Source organism: Agelaius tricolor, unplaced genomic scaffold (assembly GCF_023055355.1).
Source record: "Agelaius tricolor isolate 1412-34295 unplaced genomic scaffold, bAgeTri1.0.p SCAF_5, whole genome shotgun sequence".
In the NCBI taxonomy this organism is placed as follows: domain Eukaryota; kingdom Metazoa; phylum Chordata; class Aves; order Passeriformes; family Icteridae; genus Agelaius; species Agelaius tricolor.
This window is the reverse complement of record NW_027269265.1, coordinates 32823062-32850778: the sequence shown is the minus strand read 5'-3', so window position 1 is coordinate 32850778 and position 27717 is coordinate 32823062. Positions and strand designations below refer to the sequence as shown.

At 35.9% G+C, this 27717-nt stretch overlaps 1 protein-coding gene across 27 annotated transcripts in view; it reads right to left on the bottom strand.

Annotated features, from left to right (window-relative positions):
- The window catches only part of GPHN (gephyrin), a 271188-nt gene that overhangs the window by 109084 nt on the left and 134387 nt on the right, over positions 1-27717 (bottom strand). For 15 of the 27 annotated variants that reach the window (XM_071427065.1, XM_071427069.1, XM_071427068.1 and 12 more), the window contains 2 exons: positions 19712-19804; positions 10282-10320 (listed from right to left, as the gene is read on the bottom strand). In XM_071427065.1, coding sequence (XP_071283166.1) covers positions 10282-10320; positions 19712-19804 — 132 coding nt within the window. The remainder of the gene's footprint in view (positions 1-10281; positions 10321-19711; positions 19805-27717) is intronic. The other 12 variants (XM_071427066.1, XM_071427091.1, XM_071427083.1 and 9 more) reach the window with 1 other exon arrangement.

Genomic DNA, 27717 nt, shown 5'->3' with positions numbered 1-27717 from the left:
AGCACTCTCAGACTTTTGTAGATTTTTTTTTACATAAAAGAAAACAAAACATGTCTAATCCTATTAGACATGTTACCCTAGTGCCTTTCCCTCTTACCAGTGATAAGCTTGATACATACTTCTCTGCTAACTGACCATTAACGATTCCATTTTCTTTTACCTTTTCTTCTCCCAGCTCAAATCTACAAACATCCAAAGTTGAATGGATCCTGATTAATGTAGCCAGCTAAAACTGAACTCTACAAACTGGTGTACCTGCACACAGTAATAACACATTTCCACTGACAATAGTTCTGCAGCACAAGAATGCTGCTTGCCCTCTCAACACATCTGCAGTGATTCTGCTGCCACCCAGAACCTAAACATCACAGAATGACCCTACAAAACGTATCGGTGCGAGGAACAAAAATGTCACAGCAGTAACTACTGTTAGATTAAATACAGACTGTTTTCTCTATTTCTCCCAGTCATATCCATGACTCCCTCTGCCTGCAAACTGCCTCCTCTGAATTTTCTCACTCCTTCCACTGGGACCCACCGTACCATTTATTGCAGCCTAATGGCTGTAGCAGAGACCTAAGTGCCAGAAGCTAATTCAGTGTCTGCCTTCTTTATAGACTGGTATCAGCAAACGAGTCTGTCAGAACACTTCCACTGTGGAGATGACCACAAAAAACAAGTGGCAAATAGAGATACCTCAATGATTTATGCATGACCAAGCCACGAATATATTTAATTCCCAATAGCTGGATTCCAATAATAATTACTTTTATAAACAAATTATTATTAGTATCATTATCATCAAATAAAGTGTATATTAATTAATAAAAAATCTTAGCGTTCATTGTAGCTTTCCTTAAAAGTCCTTGTTTTCTTCAATTGAAATCAAATTCATTAAAATATTTACTTGATAACACTCAGTTTCTTTTTTACAAAGAAAAAAGCTTGCAAAACATTTGGGGGAAGATGCTTCACCTTTTATACACTACAGAGAAGCTGAAAATTTAAATTAATATGCTAGAAAAAGCAACCTGGTGGAATTTGTAAATTATTCTCCCACTTCTGCAGATCTAGATCTAAATTTTTAGCTAAACCTGATTGCATATGATTTATATAAACTTCATAGATCAGTGATTTGCTTGCCCCATTTGTGTGATTGAAGTGTTAATGAAATTGATGTATCCAACCATGCACATTTTCTAAATATCACTTCTAATATATATTGTGGCAATAATACCTTTTTATTCCCGATTGCTAAACAAAGTTTTAAGATCTGATATGTGTATAAAATATTTACACCATAAAAACTGATCTTAATTTTATGATACTGCCTATCCCCATACATTGTCATAAACCCACTAGAACAATCATTTGTAGTAGCTGCTAAACAAACAAGACACTAAGTGCTTTTCTGTACTGTAAGGAATGCATTTTGGCTGTACAGAGTTGGACACAGCCCACCACATGCAGTACATTACAGCTGTCCAAAGGGGCGTGTTAGGCCAGCCTCAAAAGGCAGAGTATTTACAGTGGTGGGGACATCAGGAGGAGCTTGGTAGAACAACAGCTGGAAACAAGCCTGCCCTTTGTACAAAGAAGGGCCAGGTGTCTGCTCCCTCTTTCAGCCCTCTTCCTAGGTGCAAACTGCTGTGCTTGCCACTGCAGCTCCACTTTGTGCAAGAACAAATCCCTTTCTGTCCAGCAAAACTAGTATAGCTGAAGACATCCTGGTAATGACAATAATACTATTCTGCTATTCCAAAACTCTGTTAAAATGTTATGTGTGTTAATAATTACTATTATTTTAAGTTTTCCCTCAGTTATTTCAAACTGCTTTGTATTAATATAAAAAAGGAAATCCAGCCCAACCTTTAAACAATTCTCTAAAATTTGAAGAAAAGGAACAAAACATGAGAAGTCAAAGATTTTGTTCTCTGGAAAACAAACTCATGCAGCACAAATGAGAGAAATAAGCATGGGTATCTACACTATGCCAACAAGAATTCTACATGACTGAAGTGACAACATAATGAGCTTTAACTAATGGAATAACAGCTAGAAAACACTGTCTCATAAAAATATACCCTACACAGTGTTTCTGGTTATGTGTACTATCTTCTAGACTATATTTCTATACTACAGTGGAGTCAGGCTACAGCCAGCTTCATTTCAAAACTAGTGCCAAACTTAGATTCTTCTATATGGGAAGAGTGGGTGTATTTGTGGTTTGGGGAAGTATACTCAGCAATTAACCAGAAAAGAAGTAAGAACCAGAAGTTTTAACTTGCAATTGCACTTCTATAAATAAATAATTTTGCAATGTTTTAGCTCAAGCACACTAGTTACTGAAATTGAAATGTGAAACTCTTCTCTTTCGAGGATCTTGTCTGATGTTTCCTAACATTTGCTACCTTTTGCCAAGAACAAATATGGCATTCAAAACACTTGCACTTCTGAAACTTCAGTCAAATTCTTCCACAGTTTAAGTAGCTCCACCAAACACTTTGAGATCTCAAATCTTCAATGTTGAAGATTTAATAAAAACAACCCTTCCTAAAAACATCTTCTGCACTACAAAGGGCAGACTAATGAGTGATAACTTTTCAGGAATACACCATAGCAGCAGAAGAACTACAAAAGAATACTTTCTCTTAAGGTTCTCTTACACCGTATCTTTACTCCCCAAGTAAATGATAAAGCATCTCTAATAACAGCAACTTTAAAGAACTTTTTCCATAACTTAAAAATTCATAGAAATTATTCTTTCGTGACATCCAGTTATGCAATTCATGTGTTCAGAGTCTGAGCAGTTGTCAGTTTTGGCACAAGCAAATGACACTTTCATTAGAACTGAACAAGCAAACACATTTTGAAAGCCAAAGTGACCTACTGTGCATTCTGTCAAATGATTTCCTATATAGGACTATTTTAACTTCTGGCACAAGTCACATTTTTTACCTCCAAGATTCTCATGGAAACAATTGAAACAATTGTAGTTTCTCAAATTGTTTTGTTGAGACTGCTGTAGCACAGAGCACTAAAGTGGAAGACAGTAGAATTCCTAATCTATATTGAGTGAGGAATATTAAATATATCAAGTTTACCTTTTTCTCTGGAATTTTACTATTTAATTAATGGCTTACAGTAGTTTATAGTAATAGGTAACAATATATATATACACAAAACCCCCAGTGTAGAATATATTCTCTCTGTTGCACTGTCCCTAAGATGTTTACTATGCACATTTCCAAAATACCAGTTTTTTTCAGTTTTAGAAGATGTTAAAACATCTTTCATGCATTAGGTAAAACCAGTTGAATCATTTATTGACACTACTCAGCTGAGACAGAGCAACGCATTACAACTTTGCACTGTATGGAAAAATTCTGCCAGTTTACTTCCCAGTTGCAGAACTCAGTTTTGAAACCCTCAGGATTCCTATACCATACACAATTTTTCATTAATATAGATATAGCAACACAGGTATATAAGCACCTCCCTTCACATACTTGTCTGCTGTGTTTGAAGCAGCAGACCATGTTGTGCAGAAAAATCTTTTTGCTTTTTAATAAAATTCCCCAAGTCCAAACTTTTTCAGCACACAGATTTTTACACTAGCAGTGTGAGTGGATCACTGAGAAAAGGCAGTAGCTTTTGAGAAATGGAAGGCGAAAGAGATTCTTGGATGGGCACAGTGAACAAGTTAGTTCTTGCTCTGTTACTCAAAATGTACCCAGGACTCCTGCACTGAATGTTAAGCATCTCACTACCACAGCAAGTGTGCTCATGCTAAGTGTACAGCAACTACTAACATCACACCTCTAGGCAGACTAACTCAAGTGAAAAATCAGACAGTATTTCTGTATAAATTATATGGGTGATGCAAGACCATAATTCAGAGTAACACAGAAATCAAGTGCACCCAAGGTTAGCTGCCCAACACTTTGTATCTGATGAAACAACTTACATCTTAAATAATCATCTTTCTTTAAAAGAAAAGATAAAAATGAAAACAAACAAAGACAAAATATTTTTAGGAAAAATATTAGACTGTCTAAACAGTGTAAAAGCTATTGAGAAAACCCCACAGTTCTATCTTGACTGGAAAAATCCATCTTTGCTAACCTTAAAGTCAAAAGAAAATTCTACTCTCTCTTTCCTGTAAAGAATGATGGCGATTTAACAGCAGCTTCTCATTAAGATTCTGCAGGAAATTAGATCCCTAGGAGACAAACACATCTAAAAGAATTTCATGCCCTTCTCTGTTCTTTTTCCAGGAATGCCCAACGCTGACCAGCAGAAATGAGTAGAATATGGATGAATTGTAAAAGAGTTTGAAAGACACCATAGTGTTAAGCCTTGCTGTTCATGGATTAATTCTGTATACCACTGGATACCTAAGCATTACTTGGTCTCAAAGGAAGAACTGGTCAGCTTATAGTAGAAAGTAACAATAAACCAACAATTTTTCACTCTTAAAAAGGGAGGTGTAGGCCAAAAATTCAGCCAAAATTAAAGGTGCAACACATAGGTTTCATTCAGCTTTGAAATCTACAAAAACTCCCACTTGAAAGTGATGATGGTTAGTTCACTGGAATGAATGATATATGTGATTGCAACATTACACAAAACAAAGCTTATTTACTACTCACTCAGTCTATCTGCAGAAAGGTTGCAAGAAGAAAGCCTAAGAAAGGTGTACAAATATTTATTGAAAGCAACCAATGAAGGTGAAAAAGATTGATTGCTGTTGCTATGACGTTCCATGAGAGCAGCAAAGGCTGAATCAAACAAAAGCTTTGGTGCAGTCTCAGATAAAATTTCCAAACAATTATATAGATCTGACTTCATTAAACTCCCAAATGAAGTGAAAGAAGCTCTAGCAAGTCATAGAATAGTCTGAGTTGGGAGGGGTCTTTTAAAGGCCATTTAAGTCCAATCTGCTCTGAAATAAGCAAGGATATCTTCAACTTGATCAAGCTGTTCACAGCCCCATTGAACCTGACCTTGAATACTTCCAGGGATGGGGCACCCATACTCCTCTGTGCAAGCTGTGTTAGTGCCTCATCACCCCCACAGTAAGGAATTTCTTCCTAATATCTAAATCCACCCACCTTCAATTTAAAATCATTTCTCCTTGTCCTATCACATCAGGCCCTGCTAAAAAGTTTTGTCTCATCTTTTATAGTCCCCCTTTATGTCCTGAAAGAATGCAATAGGGCCTCCCTGAAGCCTTCTCTTCTCCAGGCTGAATCTAAAACCTGCCTGAGCAGAAGAGCAACAAAATGTATGGGGGGAATAATCCGCAACAATCACCGATGCATTACTTTGCACTTGCATCTGTACAGAATAAGGCCTAAAGCCAGGGGAGATGCTGTGAGATGTGTGGTGAAGGAATTGATGTGGGCATGATGGCCTGCTGCTAGGGGTGCAAAACCCTGCCTTTATATACAAACAGCTGCCCCTCACCATTGATGAAAGCAGCAACAGGATATCTCCACTTCTCCCCAAAGTATCTATTTTGCATTTGAAATCCTCTTTCAGAGGCAAAGGATGAGAACATGATCCCATTTTGCAGACAAGTCAACAGGCTTGCTCCTCTCTTCCTTGCCAGAGCTGGGGTACCTCTGTAAGATTTGTGCCTCTGCCTGCCTTGGACATTACATGTGAAGAGTTGTACATAGCACTATATGCTTACATTTTGACCTATTATAGTCAATCTAACAAGAATGTATAACATGCTGCTTTAATGAGCTACACTGTCTGTGAATCTGTGCTCATGAAAGCTCTTACTGAATGTGACCAGACTTAAAGTGCCACATTGGCTGCAGTCAGAGAGTAAGCTGACTGCACCTACACCCTCTTGATCTCTAGCAGGGAAATAAGGGACTGATCTGCTGACAAATTTTTATACTATAAATGCAACACCATCTCCTCATTTTTCCAACAAAAGCTATTGGCCAACTAATTTAAGAGGTAATATCAGAAAGACACTGGAACTTTGTATCAATTAATTGCAACAGCAAAAGCCTTTGTCAGTGATGACAAGCATGAAGGAAAAGGCATGTATGTTCTTTAGCACAACATGTATCATTCAAAGCATTCTTGTCTAAAATTAACAAAATAAACTTTTCAATCTGAATCCAGAAGCAACATACACACATTATAAAATCTGAACTCCAAGTTGACACAAGTCACTGTCAGACACATTATTTTGAAGAGTGGAAAACATCAACTGAAAGTGAAGGCAGTGATTAAATGGATCAAGGGAGTGAAACACCTTCTGGAAATCCAAAGGTAGAAAAATAATCATTTATCTCTCTTTCTTTTTGAGTGCAAAAGACCTGTGTTAGTTAGGAATTTGTTTTCTTCTCAGAAACAACTGAAGAAATCAGTTGCTTAGAGACTGCAATGTTGCTATCATCAGAAAAGATACTTTTAGAAAACAGAGAAAAATAAAGAAAGTGAACTGTAAAAAAATAAATAGCAATTAAAAAATGCATTGAAGTAAAGAGAATATACAACAAACACTCTCCTGATAAATAATTTGCAAGATTTAGATATTTTAGTTCAGGAAATGACTATGAGAACTGTAACAGGGTTTTTATCAGAGATAATAAGGAAGGAAAAGAGTCTGAAAAAAGAGGAATAAAACAGAGATAAAATTGGGCTGATAACAGGAAATTTAGTTATTCTGGAAAGGAAAACTCTGTGAGCTGGAAAGACTCGTACCGCTCACAACTGTTTTAGAAGCTAATTTTTAGTAGAAAATCAGCACAGGATAGGTTAAAGAATAATTTCAACCCCCCACCCCACCGAAAATAAGAAGGACAAAAGACTAAAAAAACCTCCCCAAAACCCCTATTAAAAAAAAAAAAAAGACAAAATCTAACTTTTCTCTAACCAAATGTTGACTCATTTATAAGACAAAACCTAGAATTTATTCTTTCAACTTACCACAGATTCTTTTAGAACTAATTTGAATATTTGTACCAGGCAGAAAACTGATTTAACTTGATATGTTACAGTGAAGCTGCCTAAGACAGCACTGCATCAGTTCTGCCATAGTATAATTTTCAGTGAAGCAAATTCCATGCATTCAAGAAAAATCTCAGTGTTTATTTTTCTCCAGTTTCTGCTGCTTTTCTGTTTTAAAACTCATGTAACTCAAATATTATTTAAAAAAATCCCTGCGTATTTGAGGTAATATTAATTTAAAAAAACCCTGATACAACCCTGAAATGATACACTAACAAATTACTTATGTTTCTTGGGATAAGAGGTGAATTCTAGTAGTATCCTGCAGCCCCACAGTGCTAGAGGGAATATTCCTCCTCCCTTCCAGCCCCTGCTATCTTCTCAAACAACAGCCTAGGGAAGCATCGATGTAATACTGGGAGGTAAAGTTTGGAGAAAGAGATTTGCCATTGAGACCTGTTCTTGTCACCACACCCTTCAACAACATGAAGCTGGTGGGAAGTGAGAGACTGACAGCCTACCATCTTTAAGAGTTTATGAAGTTGTGCAAAAAATATTCTTGGAAAAGCAAGGGAAGGTTGGAAAGGCTGAGACAAGAGAGAACAGGAGAGCCCAGCAGACAGCAAAGGACTAAAATACAGGTGGACATTCACATCCCCCAGCTCCTTGGAGCAGAACACAAGTTAACTGGCTTCTAGGCATTAATGTGAAAACTGGGAGAAGGGTCCTACTAGCTCTTCCTCTGAGCATTCCCAGCTGTCCTGGGAGCCATCCTCCACAGCAGCAAGCTGGCACTGGGGGCATGGGAACAAGGTGCTCTCTCACAGTGTCTTTATCTGATTCCACAGCTGGTCCCACACTGGGGAAAGCTGCTACTGATTCAAGGGATGCTGCCCTGCCTCTCTGCTTATGATGCCTCAGGTTTTAGCTTTTATATTTTTTGGATTCTCTGCTGCTTTAGTGTGTAGTTCTGAGCTTCAGATTAAGGAATAGTAAGCTCTTTTCACAGTGTAGGTAGACAAAGCAATTCCTTCTCTACCTGGGGACTAAGGACACATTATCCAAATCTCAGGCCCAAGAGCATAAACAACAGTGGACTGAAGAGAGAAAAACAAGAAGAACAGGACTTCATAACCTAAAGCTGTAATTGGACAATTAACTCTAATGTGCAAATGGACCAGAACTTATAAAAGTGAGAAACCTCGTGACCAGTTGTCCATTTTGTACCATTTTGGTTCATCTCAGGTGTAGCCCTGGCTGGGCTCTTGTGCTGCCCAAGGTGTATCCATTGAGGCCTTTTAATAAATCCCTACTTTATTCTAACTCTGTCTAGCCTCTGGTCTAGGTCAGCCTTCACAAGGCATCACTTAGACATAATTTCACATATTTAAGGTACCTTTGAAGATAGCAAAAGCAGTAATAATATCTCTGAAGAAATTAAAAGCTAAGGTTAAAAGAACATTACATACAATTTATTTAAATATAGTAAGAATTTACTATGAAATTATGACAGGATTCATAATAGAATATTTTCTCCAAGTCCTAGTTGCTACTAGTTTCAAAACCACAAATGCAACAACACTTGTAATAACCTAAAAACTGTGGAAGAGCTAGGAAAAGAGGTCAAATGAGTTGAATTAAAAGAAGAGCAGGAAATCCTGCTTCTTATTCTAAGATGTGACAGTGATTTATTCCCTTACTATGGACCTTACAGATGTAGTCAAGTCCTTGCTCTTAATCTGAGTGACAAAAGGTTTCTGTAAACTAGCAATTGACCATTCTCCCAGTACAGAAAGAGTAGGAAGCAGCAATTAGGACACATTTCAGTTTGGCAACACTGTACTGATCCAGTGGTTCATTTAGACTAGCTGCAGCCCTCTGTTTTAAATAAAGAGACCTGTAAAATTTATTCAGCTTCTTTGATCCACTGTGTTTCATGAACACAGTTCTACATTCAAACCTTAATCTTTCTGAGCCTGAGCAAAATATTGTTTTTCCCTCCTGTTATTACCTACCTTCCATGGATCTGAGGTACCTTAGGTAATATTAGGGTTATAGTACTTAATTACTATTGAATTTAATACTTAATACTGTACAACTTAGTCATATACCTCTCAAATAAAGTGATGGAAGCAAAGACTAAATACAATTCAGTTTGGTTTGGGTTTGGTTTCTTTTTTCATAAGATGGGAAAGGGTTTTTGAGTAGTTCTATAAAAAAGCTGAATGCTGGTACTGAGATCAGTTTTTGGCTGGTGTGTTAAACTGAATCAGACCATGAAGGAGCCAGACAATAGTTTTTTCCCCATTCCTTACAATTCTTCTTAACCTTTTCAGACTGGTGCATATTTAGAAATAAAATCTAGGCAGATGGATAGGACAATATGATAGAAATGCCAGGCATAAAGCAAGTGGACAGGACAGTAAAAGAGCAAGTATCAGTGAGTAAGCAGACTCAAGGAGCAGCAAGGGGACACTATATTCAAGGATCAGGTGAAAAGGCATGAGGAAAATGCCAAACATTCAGCAAGTTGCTAAAGCAGTACCAAACATTCAGCAGGTGCCAAGCAGCAGAAGAGCAATTGCACAAAGTCAGCAGATGCACTCAGCAGGAAGGCAATGCCAGGCACTTGGAGCAGGAGACAGGGCAGCAGGAAGCCAACGCCCGTGTACAACCCGACTGAAAGGACAGTGAGGAGGCGACATGTGCCGGTCAACAGATGGACAGGGCTGTAGGTAGTCACTGTCAGGCAATTAGCTGCTCAAGAGGCAATGCTAGACAGTCAGGCAAAGGGCCAAGATTTCTGCAGGACAATGCCACACAGCCAGCAGGTGGAGAGAATATAAGACAGCAGTGAATGCCAGGCAGTCCCCAGACAAGGCAGAAAAAGACCAAAGCCCACCAACAATCAGATGCAACTGTTGGCAAGAGCAAAACATAAGCCTGCCAAATGACTCACAGGGCAGTAGGGTGGCAGTGCTTTTTCAGCAACTCAGGATACCATGAGTAAAACAGTCCCAAGAGTCTAGATGCTCACCCTTTGGTAATATCATTGATCAGAGTGAACCATGAAAATCCACAGGAGAATAGCACACAAATGGAAACAGCAAATGAGTCTGACCCTAGCACTTGGGGAGGCCATGGGACCTTCCTATAAAACAAAAATATGAGAATCCACAAGAAAATCAAACAAATGGGAAAAATGTGTCTAAAAACTGTTTCTGATGATGATTTAAAAAGCAAAAAAATACTAGCAAAGAATTACTTTGGAAATGATTGGGTGGGATTGAAGATGTTGCTTACCCCTCTCTGGAGCCCACATAATGGGAATGTTGGGAATTTCTGCAGCAGAAAAACAGAAGAGAAAAGGGATTTCTGACTCCCAGTTCAAGGAAAGCATGTCAGTTTAGGACTGGGTAATCTCTTTGGGCAAAAAATAAGAATTCATCTGAATCTTTGCCCATCCCCAGATACATGCCTTTATGGAGGTTTGTGAAAAATTTAAGAAGCCCACATCACTTTCATCTCATGACCTCCCACCCTTGTTCCCCAAAACCACACTTACCTCTAGCACCTCTAGTATAAGAGGGGAAAGGGGTTGGTCTTGTGAGCTCATTCCCACATCCACTGCAAAATGGCTTGTGAAGTTGCACAGGAGTACCATGAGCCACTGCTGGCCATTTGTGAGATAAACGGAAGTCATCATTAACTGTTACTCATTATTAGTGCAGGTTGGTGTTTGAATTATGCTTGGACACACCCACACTCTGTGCCTCTAATTAGTCTTATGAATCTTGTGGGGCAACCCTCTTCTAAGTATCAAACTTATCAGCACCTATTTGTTACCCTGAATATTCTCTTGTCTTTAACTTAAGCATTTTGCTATTTAACATGGTTGATTTTTTAAACAAATGAAACTGTTTCAGAAATCTTAGCTGCTGTTTTATTTCAAATACATGCAATGACCTCTGAAATGTAAGAGATGAGAAAATCCCAGCACTAATAAAGTTCAGTAATTTAACTCACCTGTCATTTAAATAATGAGACTTTTTATTCAGTATTCTTCCTAGAAACTAAAAGAATCAACCAAGAATCAAACTTCACTATTTCTGTCTACTTAGAAGTCCACATTTTGTGTGCATTTTTCTGGCTGCACATTAACTTTTTATTGCCAGCACTGAAAACCTGCACTTCACTTTGACAAGGCAGTAATATGAAACAAGAAGCCAACTCTTCCCTCTTCAAACTGCAGACGACCTTAGATAATAGAAAGGAAGCATGAGCTTTTTTGTGCCATTGCTGAATCAGGATTTGGAAAGGTTGCAGAGACAATCTGTATGAACTTGCCATGCACTCATATGCAACAAAGTTTTTAAAGAATACAGTAGTGATAGGCTAAGCTGATGGAACTTTATTTATACTGATCTCTGGGTATCAACCACTCATTCTTCTCCTAGCAGAGCAAGGCACAAGAATAACAGAGGTTAATAGAACTTCAAATTTAGAAATTTGGATCATAGAATAGGAATTTTTTCCATACCCAAACTTTCCCATATTGAAAACTACTATTTGGACTTAGAACAAAATGGCAAATAATTTAGGCAGAGAAGACCAAGAGACTTCCATCATATGATTAGTAATGGCATTAACCAGCCAGGAACTGCAAATACTGCCTGAACCAGAGATACCAGAGTACAAGGTAAGGGCACACATAGGCAGTTTTATAAAATCCTGTGATTTTGTGGCCAGCAGGAACTACAATTAGCTGCATCACATCAAGAACAAAATTGCCATCACCTTCTCTCTGAAGGGACATCTTTCAAGATTAATGAAAATGAACTATGACAAACTGATCTCAGTGTACCATAAGAAAATGCTTATTTGTGGAGGAAAATATGGACTTTAAAAATCCAGTAACAGTTTAAATGTCAACAATAAATAACAGTAGGTTATGCACCTCACTATTTAGGTATTCTGATGAAAGAGTAACTAAGAAAAGAATACATGCATGAAGGGACAAGAAACTAAAATATAGTGTAAATAAAAGTTAGAAAGTAATTATTGTCCATAACTGATAAGACTTCCATGCCTAAGTGTGACAATAGTCATTTTGTTTTCTATTTTGGTACTTATACTGAGTCAACATTTTGCTAAAGCTTCACTGCTCCATGTGGTAGCAATTAGCAGAAGCAGGAGAAGAACTAGTTATAATCCTAAGAATAACTCCTGAAGGCAGCTGCTTTCCAAGACTCTTTTAGTTTCTTTCCACTTAGTGGTTGGAAAAGCTCCTACACAGCAGGGAAGAAGTAAATGGGAAATTCTCTATTCTTTAATAAGTATTAGTTTTAATGATCAACTATTTTAATAATGAGTCATTTTGCTATTCTGGTGTGCTAATGTCAAAAGGACTAACTCATTCAATTTTTCATACATCTTAAATCCAAACTGGTATTTGCCATCTAGTTATTATGTCTTGAAGCTGCCTCCACAGGGAAGTCTTCCTAACATGTCCACATTATTTTTTTGTTAATTTTCCCTGTATTTAGCTTTAACTAAACTCTTTGTAATAGACCATGACCAGAAAAAAAATCACACTTTAAGGACAAAAGTTTCAGGCCTGACACTATTTTCAGGATTATTTTGCTTGAACTTGATGTTTAATTTTGTTCAGTTTCCTATTATCTTCTCCAAACCCATGCTTTAATGGAAACTATTTTTAAAAATGCCTAAGAGGAAAAAAAATTCCAAAAGTTCCAATTTGAAAATTTCATTATGCAGAAGTCCTATGGCAGGTCTATTTTTCTTCCCTAGTTACAGAAAGGATGCAAGATACATTCACTGTTGTGGCTACACTGCTAATAGGAGACAAGCCAGTTTATTTAAACTAATAGAGAAATGTGCACATGAGCTGTGGGCTCTACAGTGAAAACACAGCTAAAAGGCATCAGTAAAACCAAGAGGAGGAAAACCCTTCTCTTTACCCCATGCAAAAAGCACACCATAATCATATTGTTCATCTGGGTGTCCTTTTGAAAGTGCTGGGCCTGCTCATGCAGGAACCATTTGCCCACTCTCAGGACATGCCAGCCTTCTTCCAACTGCCATTCCTAAATTACCTTGGAAAAAACCCTTTAATTTCAAAATTAAAAAATAAGTTGAGATTTCCAGGCTCATTTCTGTGGCTTTGTTTCTCATTTTATGAAACATTCAAATTCCTTACTACTGTTTTACTGGTCTTTTCAGCAGAGCTTGCAAATATTTCCTACATGTTTGAAAGTCAAAAAACACAGCCTCTATTTGCTATTCAAAAGTATTAAGGACACCTTAAAAAAGGCAAATAAAAGCTGATCCTCAAATGAGCAAAAATAAGCAAAGGCTTAATGGAATTCTATTAGCATTACCTTTATCATTTGACAGTCAGACAACTTTACACAGAAGGTTAATACATTAATTAAGTAATTAAAAAGATATTTGCCCCAGCATTTTCAGCCAATATTAACAGGGTTTCACATTTTCAAAAAAGAGACAAAAGCAGTTCATGAATTCCTTTTGAATTCAGGAAATAAAGTAGTTTCATTATTAATTTCAGGATCCATTTGATTCAAACTATCTTCTCATCTAACATATACAGAACATAAGGCTGTAAGTGCAGGATAACTCATTTAACTTCATCCATGATTTCTACAAGAAGTACAAGATAACTTGAGTTTAATAAGACATTTCTCCCACTAGCCAACTCTTGATTTGACAGAATTAAAATGAAGAATATAACTCTTTAGGAATTTGCTTGTGTGATTAATCTCTTAAACCAACAAACCCTAACCCAAACACATAAAGCCTTTCATTATGAGGATTTTTTTAGATTTTTCTGGCTCAAGATTTCTATTATCAGCTATTTTTACAATTCTCTTTAGTAGGTAAAGAAAGCCTTTGGTACCTTACAAAGCCTTTAGTATTGTACACCATTTCCCAAAGAAAGTACAGGCAAAACCAAAGTTATTTATCAGTGTTCTTCATGATAAACTAAACAGACTGAGTTGTGCAACTCTCACAGAAAGCATCTCTCTTTTTACCTTCATATTTCTACCATCTTTTTTTTTACCTTTTTCTATATCCACGGTGGCAGTTGCAACTTTTTAAAAGGAATGTCAATAAAAATAGGCAGCTTTGCATTTTAGACACATCAATCCCATATACAGACAAGTATCATCTGTTTTTTTTTAATGGTCTTATTTTTTTTATGACCTCTGATAGCTGAGTAATGTAGCTGAAATGGAATCTGCCTTTCTTGCCCCTCACATTTCTCACTAAAGGAGCCGGAGCAGCTCACAGGTGTTTCCATGCAGAGACTGCAGCTGATGATAGCACAACCAAGCCCTTCAGTGATGAGAGTGTGCTACCAAGTTTCCCTGAGTAACGGAGAGGGAAGGAGAGGGGAGAGGAGAGAGAAGCACTCTTCAGCCCTTTGTAAGTCAGCTAAATCAGAGTGGAATTTCTCAAGACACATGTACTTCCGTAAACTGACAGTGTGCTATGTGGTGCAAATAATTTATATACTGCTGCTTCTCAAAGAAACTGGTAATAGATGTTTAGTGAAAACTGTTCTGCAACTAAACATATAAATTCTGCTATAATCACATACGTTCCAAGAAAGATTAAAAATCTAAACATATAATTTTAAATTGAAGCACTATGGCACATAAATATATTTGAATTTTATAACACCAAATACAGCATATCAAATAATAAATTTTATTGAAAAATAAAAGCAGACTAGATAAAGACCTAACCATATAAGCTAGGAACTGCCTGGAGGACTAAGAAAAAGGGGATGGTACTTTACAGAGTTGCTGATAAATTTCCAAAAGAGTAGCAGAGAATTTGGAAGGGTCTGTCACAGAGCAATCTGCTCCATTTAAGCACCTCTGTTTGATAAGATGCACGGAGCAAGGTTTCGTAATGTCAACCCTCCAGGAGCAAGCTGGGCTGGAAACAATTTCCTAAGAACTAGGAAGGCCTCAAAAGGTCAGATGTCATCCATACACTGCACATGTTGTTATACAATAGCTCACTGCAGAAATCAAACTTAACTCAGAGCAAGACCTCTATTAAGAGATATGAAAAGCTACAGTTTTAAAAGAGACTACAGAAATATTTTCTTAAAATAGCTATTAAATTGGAGGGTACCTGGAATACTGAAGGGTGAAAAACTGAAACATTAGCCTGGGTTATTAGAGGTTGTACAATTTGATATTATTCCTACCATAAAATTACTTATGTCCCATGTGAGATGAAGGCTTCATTCCTCCACACTATGGAGCCATCCTGAAGTGACAGTTTGTAAAATAGAAATTATTTTCTTTTAGTCCAGTGCCAGTAATAAAATATTGCTGAGGAAGAACAGAAGTAGTCCTATATCCACAATAAACAATACTAGAAATCCTGGTGCTCTGGAAAGGCAGTATTTGAACCAGGGAGAACAAAAACCTCCTATGTATTATTTCTAGTTTAAGTTGCTGCCTATTGAATGGAAAATGTTATTTGACAAGTTTAAGTCTCAGTGGATTTGGGTTACTTAGATGGAATGTGTTGCTGTGAGAGTATGGATACAACATGACTATCCCATTGTGTCTTAAGCATCTCATTTCATTAACAAAGTTAAAGTGGAAGCAAACAAACAGAAAAAAAACCACATAAAACCTGAAAATAATAGAGATCAAGAGGGTTTCCAAGATTACTTGAGACACAGGAATGGAAGAATATAGATATTAAAATAGTCTGCAGAAGTAAAATGTAATTTGAAGAAAAAATCCATAAGAGATACCTTAGAGAATGGGGAAGAGTCAAATGACAGAAAATTTGCATTTGGCAATAATTATAAAAATGCTGGTGCAATTTTGAACTAAATATAAAAAGACATACTGCAGAAGAAGTGAGACTTTCTTCTATCCAAACATGGCTTCTCTGTGGTATGTTTGGAGTATTTGTTCATCCTGAGCATGATTTTTCAGAAACATTGACAAATAGAAGGGAGTTCCAGACAACAATGATTTCTTTTCATGAGTTCTTACAGAACTCTGATGAAAGAATAAATAAGCACGCATATATTTTCAGACTAAATGAAAACAAGTATGTTTTAAACCAGTCCATAAATATTGAAGAATATAAACAAAAAGAACTGAAAGAAGATTCACAAAGTTTCCAGAACACTCAAAATGACTGTAAGGAAACAACTGTCCAGTGTTACATGCTGGAAAACAGCTCTTCTGTGTTTTTTATAAAGTATTATCTTAAAATCTTAGGGCTCAAAATTACCTGCAGTGTGGATGAACTACTTGTGAATACACACTGTGACACAGTTCAAGAATGTCTATCATCAGCTGAGGACAATACATTGATTTCCACTGCTATTATCTAAGTACATAAAATCAGTCTCATAGATGGGCAAACAAGACTCGCACAGAATCATACTAGAGACACAGGATAGAAAAACAGCTAGAAGACTGTTAGCAGACAGACAAGTGAATTTCTTGAATGTACAATTTCGCAAAAGGATAAATGTAAAAATATAGAAGACAGAAAACTGAGCAGAGCACCCATATACATGAGATTTTTTCTTTCCCTTTGTCCTGAGCAACAGCAACAGAGAAAGTACATTAATATTGCAGAAGGGTTCCTAGTGATTGATAAAAATGCTGCAAAATTACTTAATTTTTTTCACAAAAGTTAATGTATACTGTTACCAACATTCTGTAAGAACTGCTACTGAAGTACTGTAGTTCCAAGAAATAAATGTTTGCATATGGAAATACAAAATGAAAGTTCCCTAAATAAACTCGGGCCATACTTGGATCTCTGTCCAGTACAAACACTTTTAATATCAACAAACAGACTGTATGAGCAAACTCCAGCAGAGATTAAAGGACTATTCCCATAAATTAGATGCAAAATTACCTTGTAAAAAAAAAAAAGTGTATGTACAAAATTAGGCTTACACTTCAGCTTTAGTACAAATGCAAACTACCACCAGCTACCATAACAGTTAAGAATTCCAGCATTCACTAGTAATGCCTATAACACACTAACTTTCAAATTCAGCCATCCATTGAGTGAATTTGGTTTTTTAAATATCCACATGCATTTCATCACTTCTACTTGTGCAATCAAGAAAGTGAAGGATATTCACACTGCTTAAGCAAACTGACCTTCGCCCCTCAAAATGTGAATCGTAGGAACTATTTCAAAAGCTCCTCTCCACACAGCAACTAGACTGAGGCTATAAATTTATGGATCAGAGACAGGCAAGGAAAATCAGATATGGTGAATATTCCTAAAATCTTCTATTCCATTACAAGAAAATCTTTTACTACACAGGACTGAAACAACCTGGAATGGTTCTGATACAGTGTTCAAACGGCAAAGTGAGTGGGGAAACTACCAATTTTTTGGGATGCTTAATTACATATTTCTGAGATAGCAAGAAGCCATTTTAGCTACATTATGCTAGGCACTTAGTTTCATTTTTATCAATAATTACAAAAGTCAATTAACATTAAGTCTTTGGGTTGCATTATTATTGGGAACTACCTTTATTGTGTACGTACAATTATATATCTATAGAAAAGAAACAGAGAAACCTGCTTTCTAATCCAAAGTACAGGGGAATTAAGGAGAAGCAGGACTGAAACATACCAGTGGAAGTATGATTCAACAGACTACTGTCTCTATTCTAAGGAAAAATACTAAAACATTTTCCAGTAACAAATTCAATTCCTAAAAGTTTTAAATTAACATCTTAAAGGTGACATCTCTATAGCACAATACCATGAGCACATCCTTTCATTGTCAGCTCAGTGATGAGAGCGTGCTGAACCAGCACCATACAAACAAAGGTTGAAAACCAATTTCTACATAAATGCAAGTCTTCCTAAAGGCTTGTTATTGCACATTTCATGTTGACATAATGAATTTTCCATTTTTGGTTTTCTCATTGACCCAAAAGACAAAATATGGGGACAAAACTTAGGCTTCTTAGTATGTTTTTGTTATGACACATACTGGCAAACTAATTTTCCTCCCTTAAAATAATTTGTTTGATTGAATGATGTAATAAATCCTATCATAGGAACGATGTTTGTCGTCACAGTTTTTTAATAACCTGGGATTCTATATCTCCACTGAGATTAGACTTAATCCAATTTAACAAAGTGAAAAACAATGCAGATTTTCTTCAGTACAAGTTATTAATGATTTTTATATCAATGTGTTTTTATTATACAGAGATAGTAACAACTCAGATAACTATCAGAATGGCTTACTCAGCAAAACTGATGAAAAAACATTCCTACCTGTGTTAATTAGTATGAGTAACAGCAATGCAGAGTGAAGAAAATACTAGGTGTTTGTGCATAGAGTTCTCATTTGTTTATTTTTTGTGCCATATGCTGCTTGAGAATCTGTAGCTAATTTTCTGCACTGGCTACGATGCTTCGTCTGGCACTGCTGCCTAGGCTTGACCCCGCACAAAGGAAAACTGAAGCAGAAATTCATCCCTCCTTCTACACAGTCCTGGTTACACAACCTTCAAAAGCATTATGCTAGTTTGCAAGCAAGAGACAAATTTAACCAACTCACTTTTCACTTGTGGTGCCTTTAGCAAAGGGAATAATCTGCAAACTAATTTTCACTATGTACCACACTGTGTCCATCTTAACACTGTTCCCATTTCCTGATACACAGACTGCCCCCCCAGGTTTTAGTTACTCTAGTTACTCAAGATTTCTATTTCCATCAGAACTAATGAACAGCAGCATTTCGTTTACATGTTTCTCCAGTTACACAAATGTTATACAATAAATTAAAAAATGTTTTTAGATTCCAAATGGAAAAAAAAAATTGAACTTCAGGCATGTGACAAAACACACTTGTAAGTGAAAAGCATTGTATATATGCTATAAAGAACTCAAATCAACTGGAGGGTCTAAGAAATCGAAAACATACATGAGTACTTAAAAGAAATCTAGGTATGTTTAATTGTGCAAATAAACACAACTCACTCAATCTTAGTTCTGCCCTTTAGTGAACAAAATTACACCAAATGAAAGATGTGATTTTAAAAGTTCATGTTAATCTAATTTAGAACCATAAATAACAAAATACTACAAGAACAATCACACAGTCATTTCACATGACAGCTCATGGCCATAAGGTCATTAGGTTAAGCTTCTCATTTTTTCCCCCTTACTTTAGCTTCATGTAAGTGTAATGTAAGCAAATTTCCTGAGCAACATTTACTGGCGCGTTACCTCCACCTCTGTGCCTGTTTAGATTTTTCTGACAAGCAGATCCATCTCTCTTATGCCACTCTTCCTTGCACAAGACACAACAAAAGCCACACAAAATTTTGCTTAGCAGTGTTGTACTGCAATGCTAAAGAAAATGACGCCACAAAACCATTAGAATTTTGTTTTGTGAGGGGACTGGAAAACCATTAAACTGTACCATATTTTAGTTTGAAAATTGTTTTGGGTCAGAACCCAAGGTCAGGGTAATTCTCTTGTGCTATATTTTCTATTACTTTTTTCTGATTCCAAGTTGTGTAGCACTTGACCCATCCACAGATACTGCAAAGTTACAGAGAAAATAAAAAAAGAAAAAAAATAACCCTCCCCTCCTCCAGACTCATGCATTTTTGCACCAAAGGGCAGATTTTTCTATTCCAGGACTATCTCACCTCTGGAGTAACATCTCGCGGTGCAAACCCTGTTCCTCCCGTTGTTAAAATCAAATTGAGTTCCTTTTCATCACACCAATCTATCAGCGTCTCCTGAAAGAGAACATGAATCCTGTCAGATCCAGCAAGAAATGTTTGTATCAGATAATACCTGAAGACTTGAAATGTCTTAAAACAGAGACACACACAATATGGGGAATTATAAACCACTCATGGCTTTTTATACAAAGATTTTAAACCAGTATTTATAACCAAGATAAGACAGAATAATGCAAGTATCTACATAATATTATTTTGCATATGGGAACTGAAATTCAGTTCTCTATCTCTTGACCTGAATTGGAAAACAAGAATTCACAGTTATTAACTTCTACCATTGTTTATTTTGATATATAAATATAATATTATTTGATACATTATCAAATTAATAGATTATGTAAATTTAATTTGGATTACATATTTGATTCTTGTAATAGTAACTTTGGTTTCCATGCTGCACTTTTTGATAGCCTGAAAAAACCAAGAACCACGAATCTGTAAGCCTAACTACCAAAAGATTCAATAATGCACTTGATGCAGCAGGTGATGATCTACAATCATCTTTCCTACATTCCCCTAATAACAGGAGTATGTATACCCATTCCAAAGCTGGACTGAGAAATCTGTCATTTAAATTCAATGACTTACAATTCTGGAAAACTCATGATACTAGAGAAGTGTTTAATTTGATTTGATATATCCATTTAAAAAATGACTTTTTAAACTAGTTTTCAAACTATGACAAAAATTTGACATAAGCAGAAGACTTATTTAATCTCAATGTGATTATCTCACTTATCCTTCATACTCGACTGTGGGCCAGCACAGCAGGAGCATGTCTGCCTGGAGTGCAAAATTCACTGTCTTACCTTAAGTACACTCATTACACAGTAAAGTATCATCTACAGAGATCATATCAATTATTGAGACAGTTATCCATATTCTAGCAAAGAAACAACATTATTTGAAAACGTTAAGGACAAATTTAAGTTTTGGGAGCATTATATTGGGGAAGAAGGAACAGTTTTGGAGATTGTTGGCTTAAAGCTTATTATTTATCACAAAATTAGCTCTGAGAAATATACTGGTTTAAAAAGCTTAAAATAAAATCTCTGGAACAATTGAAAAAGTACAACCAATTTAGGTAATCCTCAGCTGTATTTTTGCAGGCCTGGTACTGCTATGCAACTCCCATTTAACATAAGGATCATATACAGACACTTAAAAATTACAGCTAGGATAAACCTATGTCTGACTGCAAGCCCCCCCACACCAATACATCCAAGGATTACTTGAAGAAGTGGCAAAACCAAAGGTTCTGTCTTTATTTCTCCTTTCTTTACTCATTACTTCCACTTCCTCTTTTGTATTCCCTCTTGTCTTTATTAAAATCACATTCATCTTTTTACTCTACCCCTTTGGAGAATAACTCTCTAATTCACTGGGTTGTAAGTGAACATCCCATAAGTTTGTTATATGAGCATTTCAAATAAGCTTGGGAAAGGAACAAGGATAATGCCTCAAAGTTGTACATAAATAAATGAACTAGTGACTATAGCTCTTGTGTTACATTTTGAAAAAAATGTGAATTATGGTAGTAAAAGGACTTTAGGTCTTAAAATTCTTTGCTTCAATAACACAGCTACACATTAGGAAATTTCTTTCAAATAGGTGGCATCTCTATCATCTAGAAATATATTTGTCTTGACTTAAATAGGCACACATTTCAGAGAACAGTTTGGAGAAGCTCAGTTTTTGGCAAAGTTAGACCTTAATATTGCATTTATTTTAAAAATTAATATGGTCAGGGAAAAATTTTCCTATAGAAAACAGGATGGATAGGTTTTCGGCATTTGGTTTGTTTTTTAAAAAGCATAATTTAGCTTTGGATAAAATAAAAACTCCCAAATTTCTCTTAACAAGAAAATAGATCCTTCTTCTGGTTCTCATTTTGCTACAGTTCAGTAATACTTCCATTAATGAGGGGAGAAAAAGTCATGTGATATCCTACAAAAAACTAAACAAATTAGCATCCTAACTCTTCAATTAAATCAAGCAATAATTAAGTGCCTATTCCTGCTACTGCATCAGTGTACCTAGCAGACTCCTAGATAGAATTCTCAATTAAGTTCTAGTTATAGTAAAGAAACTTTCAAGCTTTCAAGTAGAAGACTTTTAACCACAAGGCAGTGAGTTTGGGTTTCATTGTACTTTAGAAGTGCAAATTCATCACTTAGATATTTTAAAACCATGGAAAAATAGCCAAGGCTTATATTCAGCTTATTTATTTTCTCTCTAACCCAAAAAAACTGTGTCCCATGAAATATTCTCATTGCGGTGAAAGTATCTAAAAAAGGAAGCCCCCACGCTCATCTATTATGAACAAATTGTGGACTCAGAACAGGTAGATTCTGTACTGGCTATGCAGAATTTTCTCTGTCTTCAAATGAAGATTTCTCTAGGCAAGTGACCTGATATTTGGCTTTACTGATGCTATGCAAGCAAAATTATTATATAACATTTCAACCAAAGAAAATTTAATTTAATATTTTTTATGCATATTTCTCCTCTTCTGTTGTTTCACTGATGATAAGCTTTCGAGAGAAAATGGCTAGGTCAACAGATTATGTAAAGCACTATTATTTCATTCAAGCCATTGGAATGATGCTGATGGATACAAAATACAGTAGTTGGCTCTGAAAACAGTCCAGTAAAATTACCACCAAGTTTTAAAAAGCCAGAACAAAGCTACAGAACTCCAGGGGGGAAAAACCCCCAATCAATAAATAGCTTAATACTTTTAAAAATTAGTATCCTAAATTAGGCTTTATCAGTTATTTTCCAGGGTAAAGGTGCAACAGAAATTAAGTCATTACAGACAGTTCCTCCACAAATAATTTTATTTCAAAAGGACACAACCATTTCAGATTTCACTGAAGTCCTAAAATAATTATATTAATTATGTCTTTCTGATGCACAGAAGTAAAATGTCAGGCCAAGTTGTCTCCTTAAGCTTTAGATTAGATCTAGTTCCCTGTGCTCTTTACCTAATTTCTCATATTTTCTCTCTCAAATACATTTAAATTTCCCTCATTCAAATGAGTAAGAAATCCTTAGGTAAAACAAACAACCTCTTTCCATCTCTTGCTGCAAAGAGCTCTTGCTTCTATCAGCTCCCTCTCTCCCACAGCCTGGAACTACTCATTGGACTTCCTATGCACTGCCCAGTATTGAAACTACTTCAATTATAACACTACTCAACAAAAACTTTGTTTATGATGCTTGGAATTGTCTCATGACCAGTGTTAATTTTACCAGTGCAGAAAAATCCTGCCTCATTTTTTCTCTTAGTCTTTCACACGTGAATTTATTGATTTAAAGACCAATAAAGAGCATTACCTCAGGGAAAAAAAGCCTACAGGTATGGCTCAGTGCAGAGACCCTATGTATTTGGCAGGGACATGCTTGCAAATTCATAAAGGCACCACCACATCAGGATACACTAAGCCCAAAAGCTGTACAGATGCATTTTGGTGGCACCACACTTAAGCTAGTGCTACCTGACATTTCAGTCAGGGAACAGCTTGAACACTCACTGACATATTTCCTTCTGTGGAGGTAACTTAAGCATCTCCATGTCCAAGATGCAAACCTGCCATCAGTCTAAGTTGCAATGAGCAAGCCAAAAAATTTTGGTAATTTTCCTTTTGTATTTAAAACTAGTTCCAGGGCTCTGACTCTTCCCTACACCACACCCTGCCTTGATCTACTGTGCTCAAGCGAGAGAAAATACATTATGCTTTAATTTGGTAGGGTTGTCCAGCAACTCTTCATGATTATCATTAGGTATTGTTGTATTTCTAGCAACTCTTCTTCACTCATAATTTCTGTGGGATAATGCCCCACCACGATGCACAAGAAACCTGATCACAGGATACACAATTACAATAGACAGGGAAGTGGGCTATTTCATACCTCCATCCTTTAATCTCTGCATAAATGAACTGGAAAAACAAATAGGGATTCCTTTCTGGAATGAGAGGAACAATGTCCTGATCTTTAAAGATAACTAAGGTTTGTTGATTACTTATCTTAGCCAGAAATTTAAACTTGAGACAGGCTGCAAGTCTCCTCCAGTCCTCCTAGCACTACTGTCTGGTGGTTTTTCACACAGACATTGAGACTACGAGCCTTAACGGGAGCAGAAGCACTACAAAACACATGAAAATGGTCATTGTGCATCAGATTAAATGCCTACACAGAAAAGCTGAAGTCCTGATGACTTTTCCTTTTCTATGATGCTACAGTCTATGGCACTTCTTGCCTTTTTTTTATTGTCCTATTTTTGCCATCGCTGCTCTGAGAGTGTGGTAATACTCCCACATGTTTATGCTTCCAAAATTACTAGAATATCTTCCTTCAAGTCAATATTCTGGTGCTTACCATTTAGATAAACACGTATACGTTTTTCCGATCAATACATAGTTTACTTCATAATACAAGGTTTGTAAAAAGAATTCTCAATACACATACGTATTTTCATATACCATAGCCACTAGAACACGACATGCACACTGCTATAATTTAAAACATCCAGAAAGAACAGGGAAATGCTAATAACAGTATAAACAGGGCAGCATTTCATAATGAATCCAATGAATCCATACAGAATTCCTTCATTCTATATTCAGTATTGAAACTAGTTAAACAATTCTTAATTCCATAGTTAACAAAGATGTTTGACACTTTGGCCCATGCTAGATTTTTCCAGCACAGTGCAATTGTGAAGTTATTTCACCTTATATGCATCACTAATCACACAGTAAGTAAAATATGTAAAAATTTAAACTGCTGAACAAATATAAGTGTTAAATATGAATCTTAATTATGGAAAAAATTTACATCTATTTACATTGGACTTTGAAACAGAGGTAAATCAATATAAGCTGGTTTACAGACATGCATACTTATCCAGAAGTATTCTCAAAACAACTTCATGTGACTTAAAAGATCACTGTGGCTCCCAGGACAAACTACTGATAGTCTTCAGAGATGCAGAAGTCTGTATTCTCCAGAGCAGACCTCAAAATTACAAGCTTTGTAAAATTATTTAAATTCTGTATTTGTAAGCAAATCCTGTTTACTTTAGGAAAATACATTTTTAAATGCAAGGAGAAACATAGAACAGTATGTTTTTAAATGAATAGTGATAGCTTTCCTTAGCAAAACAAGTTAAATTTAAAAAATATTCATCTATAAAAAGCCATAATAAATATCAATCTATTTTTCTTTCACACTTTTTGGGCTCAAGCTTGAAGAGTGCACAAGATAAATTTCATGTATGATGAGTTAACATCCTCATAATGAAGAAACTATAATGAATGACAATATGACAAGACAGATCAAAGAAGAGAAATTCAGCATAGACACAGATTTGCTAGGAAAACTGGATGTAGTTTCAAGCACTGAGTTCCAGGAATATAAGAATTAGCACATTAAGATCTCATTGCAATCTTTACTTAGTCATGTAGCTTGGACTACTCCAGAGCCCAGCTCACTAAAGTTAAGCCTGGTTCTATGACAGGAAAGAACATACATGAGTCAGAAATTCATGTCACAGCACACAAAGCAGGAGAAAAGAAGAATGAAAAGTTGAAGTAACCCATTTGTTCCTCATTGTATTATTCAGGAATTTGAATCTTCTCTATTCTGTGGATCATAGCTTGTACATTATTTTAAAATATAGACTGGGGACTATGCAAGAACACAAATACCCAATAAAGAAAGGCAATGAAGCAAAGAGTTGAGTACAACATTAAGTTTGAAAAGCAGGGAAGGTCTTCGAAATGTCAGCGTATTCTTAGAATTAATTTCATATATTTTTGCCCTACTTCTTGTGAGGGTTTTATTTCTTATGCTAACAATCCTTTACTTATTGTTCAAAAGCTTCCATGAATTGTGGAGGCCTGAAGATACTCATGAGTGGAGCAACAACTTGACAAGAAATCAATTTCAAAATTATTTAAGAATTTCATAAAATTAAACATTAAAGCAACATGAAAACATGTGTGTTGTTTTCTATTACCTCCATTCCTTTTATCCTTTCCTCACCAGCAGAAAGCAGAAAGTAAGAGAAATGTTAGGAATATGTTCAGTGTAATCACTGTAGTCAAGAGACTTGAATGAAATGCAATTATATATCTTGCTGTGTCTAAATACAGCTTTTCAAATTTTGAGATTTTACAGAACACAGTAAGTCATCTTTCAAAAATTCTACAGGTGAATTTCCAGTTTTCAGCATCACAGTCACGTTGCAGTTGTTTTTTTAAATACTAAGCTAATGTATTAAAAGATGTCATAAAAATGTAACTATTTTATTGAAATGCAAAACTAAAGGAGGAATGGAATAAAAAATGTACTCTATAAATGGCTTACTTTTTAAATGGAAATTTAATTACAGGCATTTTCCATTTAAAGTAAATTGCAGCTATCAAGTATTTCAAGGTTCAACATACCAATGCAGTCTGTAACATACTTTTTTAAAAAGTACTTCATGTCTTCTAAAACCTACTATTCAAGGTAATTAGCCCTAAAACAGAGGGGGTAAAAAAAGTAGGTTTTGAAGAGCAATCATCAACAGAGTTCATCTATGCAAACAAGTAAGGAAAGTCTAGCAGAGAGATGTGCAAACACCGAAGTGTCTGGTCAAACCATCATGACTGGAAGAGCCAACACTTTTAAGAGCTGAGATTGGCAAAAGAATTTCTCATTATTTTGATGGAGAGAGGTAAAGACAATTGAGGCCATGTACACGGTTGATTTCCTCTCAGAAAAACAAAGAAAAGATTCTTATTGCAAGCTACCTACCTTGACATACTAGTCTTAGTATGTCTATACTAAGTATGGCTATACAATAATTAAGAAAAATAGTGAGTTGTTGTATGATTTAATAAATTGCATTAAAAACTACAAGTAGATTTAGGTCAGAACAAACCATGCACCTACATGCACACAAAGGCATAAAGACCCTTTTCCTTCTGTACAAAAATCTGCTCCCATCTAATGTTGGTGCCACCGGATCCTCCTAGAGCCAGGCTAAGGTTACTCACAGGAAAGGATTGGGCACTTGGCATAACAGCTTTCTACAGATGCTTGGAGGAAGAGATGGAACTTGGAATTAGATACTTTCCAATGTGTCTGTGTCTACCAAGACCTTTACTGTTGACTCTGTATTTGGCAGAAATATACATAAGTGTAGGCCTATGTGCTCATTTTTATCTAATAAAAATGTATTAGCAAAAGCACCAAAGTTCAATGTGTCTCATTTCTGCCATGCATAAAAGGCATCTCTCTAAAATACAATATTTACTCACTAAAATAAATATTACAGAGTTATAAAAATTCTGGTTTTCTTAAGAATTGAAAACAATTAAAAACTTAAGAAAAGACAAGCTAACAACAGTAGAAGCTAAATAGCAACTGGAATGAAAAGGAAAAAGAAAGCATATAATCAAATAAATGACTCTAATACTATTTACTAACTACAGATAGAAACTTTCTCTCTCTGTTTTTTAAATTTTCTCAAATTAAAACAGCACTTCAAAGACCTGTTATCACAAGAATACATGCTTGGTTTTGGAGCCATAAAATTCAGATTATTGGGCACAACAAGATGGCTTTTCCCACATTTTCTTCCCCTTTGCATACATATAGTGTTCATCTAAGGTTGTTTAGAAAACTATTCTTTGGGTTTTCATCTCAGAATGTGCAAAGGCAGCTTGATGTTACACACAAATCAGTTACTTTGTAAACTAGAGCTCTTCATAATATTTTAGGTATGTGTACCAATACCTACAGCACATGTATCTCATGTACCACAGACCAGAAGCTTCAGCAAAGTTTGCAGGCTGTAACTAAGCCCAGATAGATTACACCTCAATCTTACAGAAAAGGCAAAGTGATAGAAA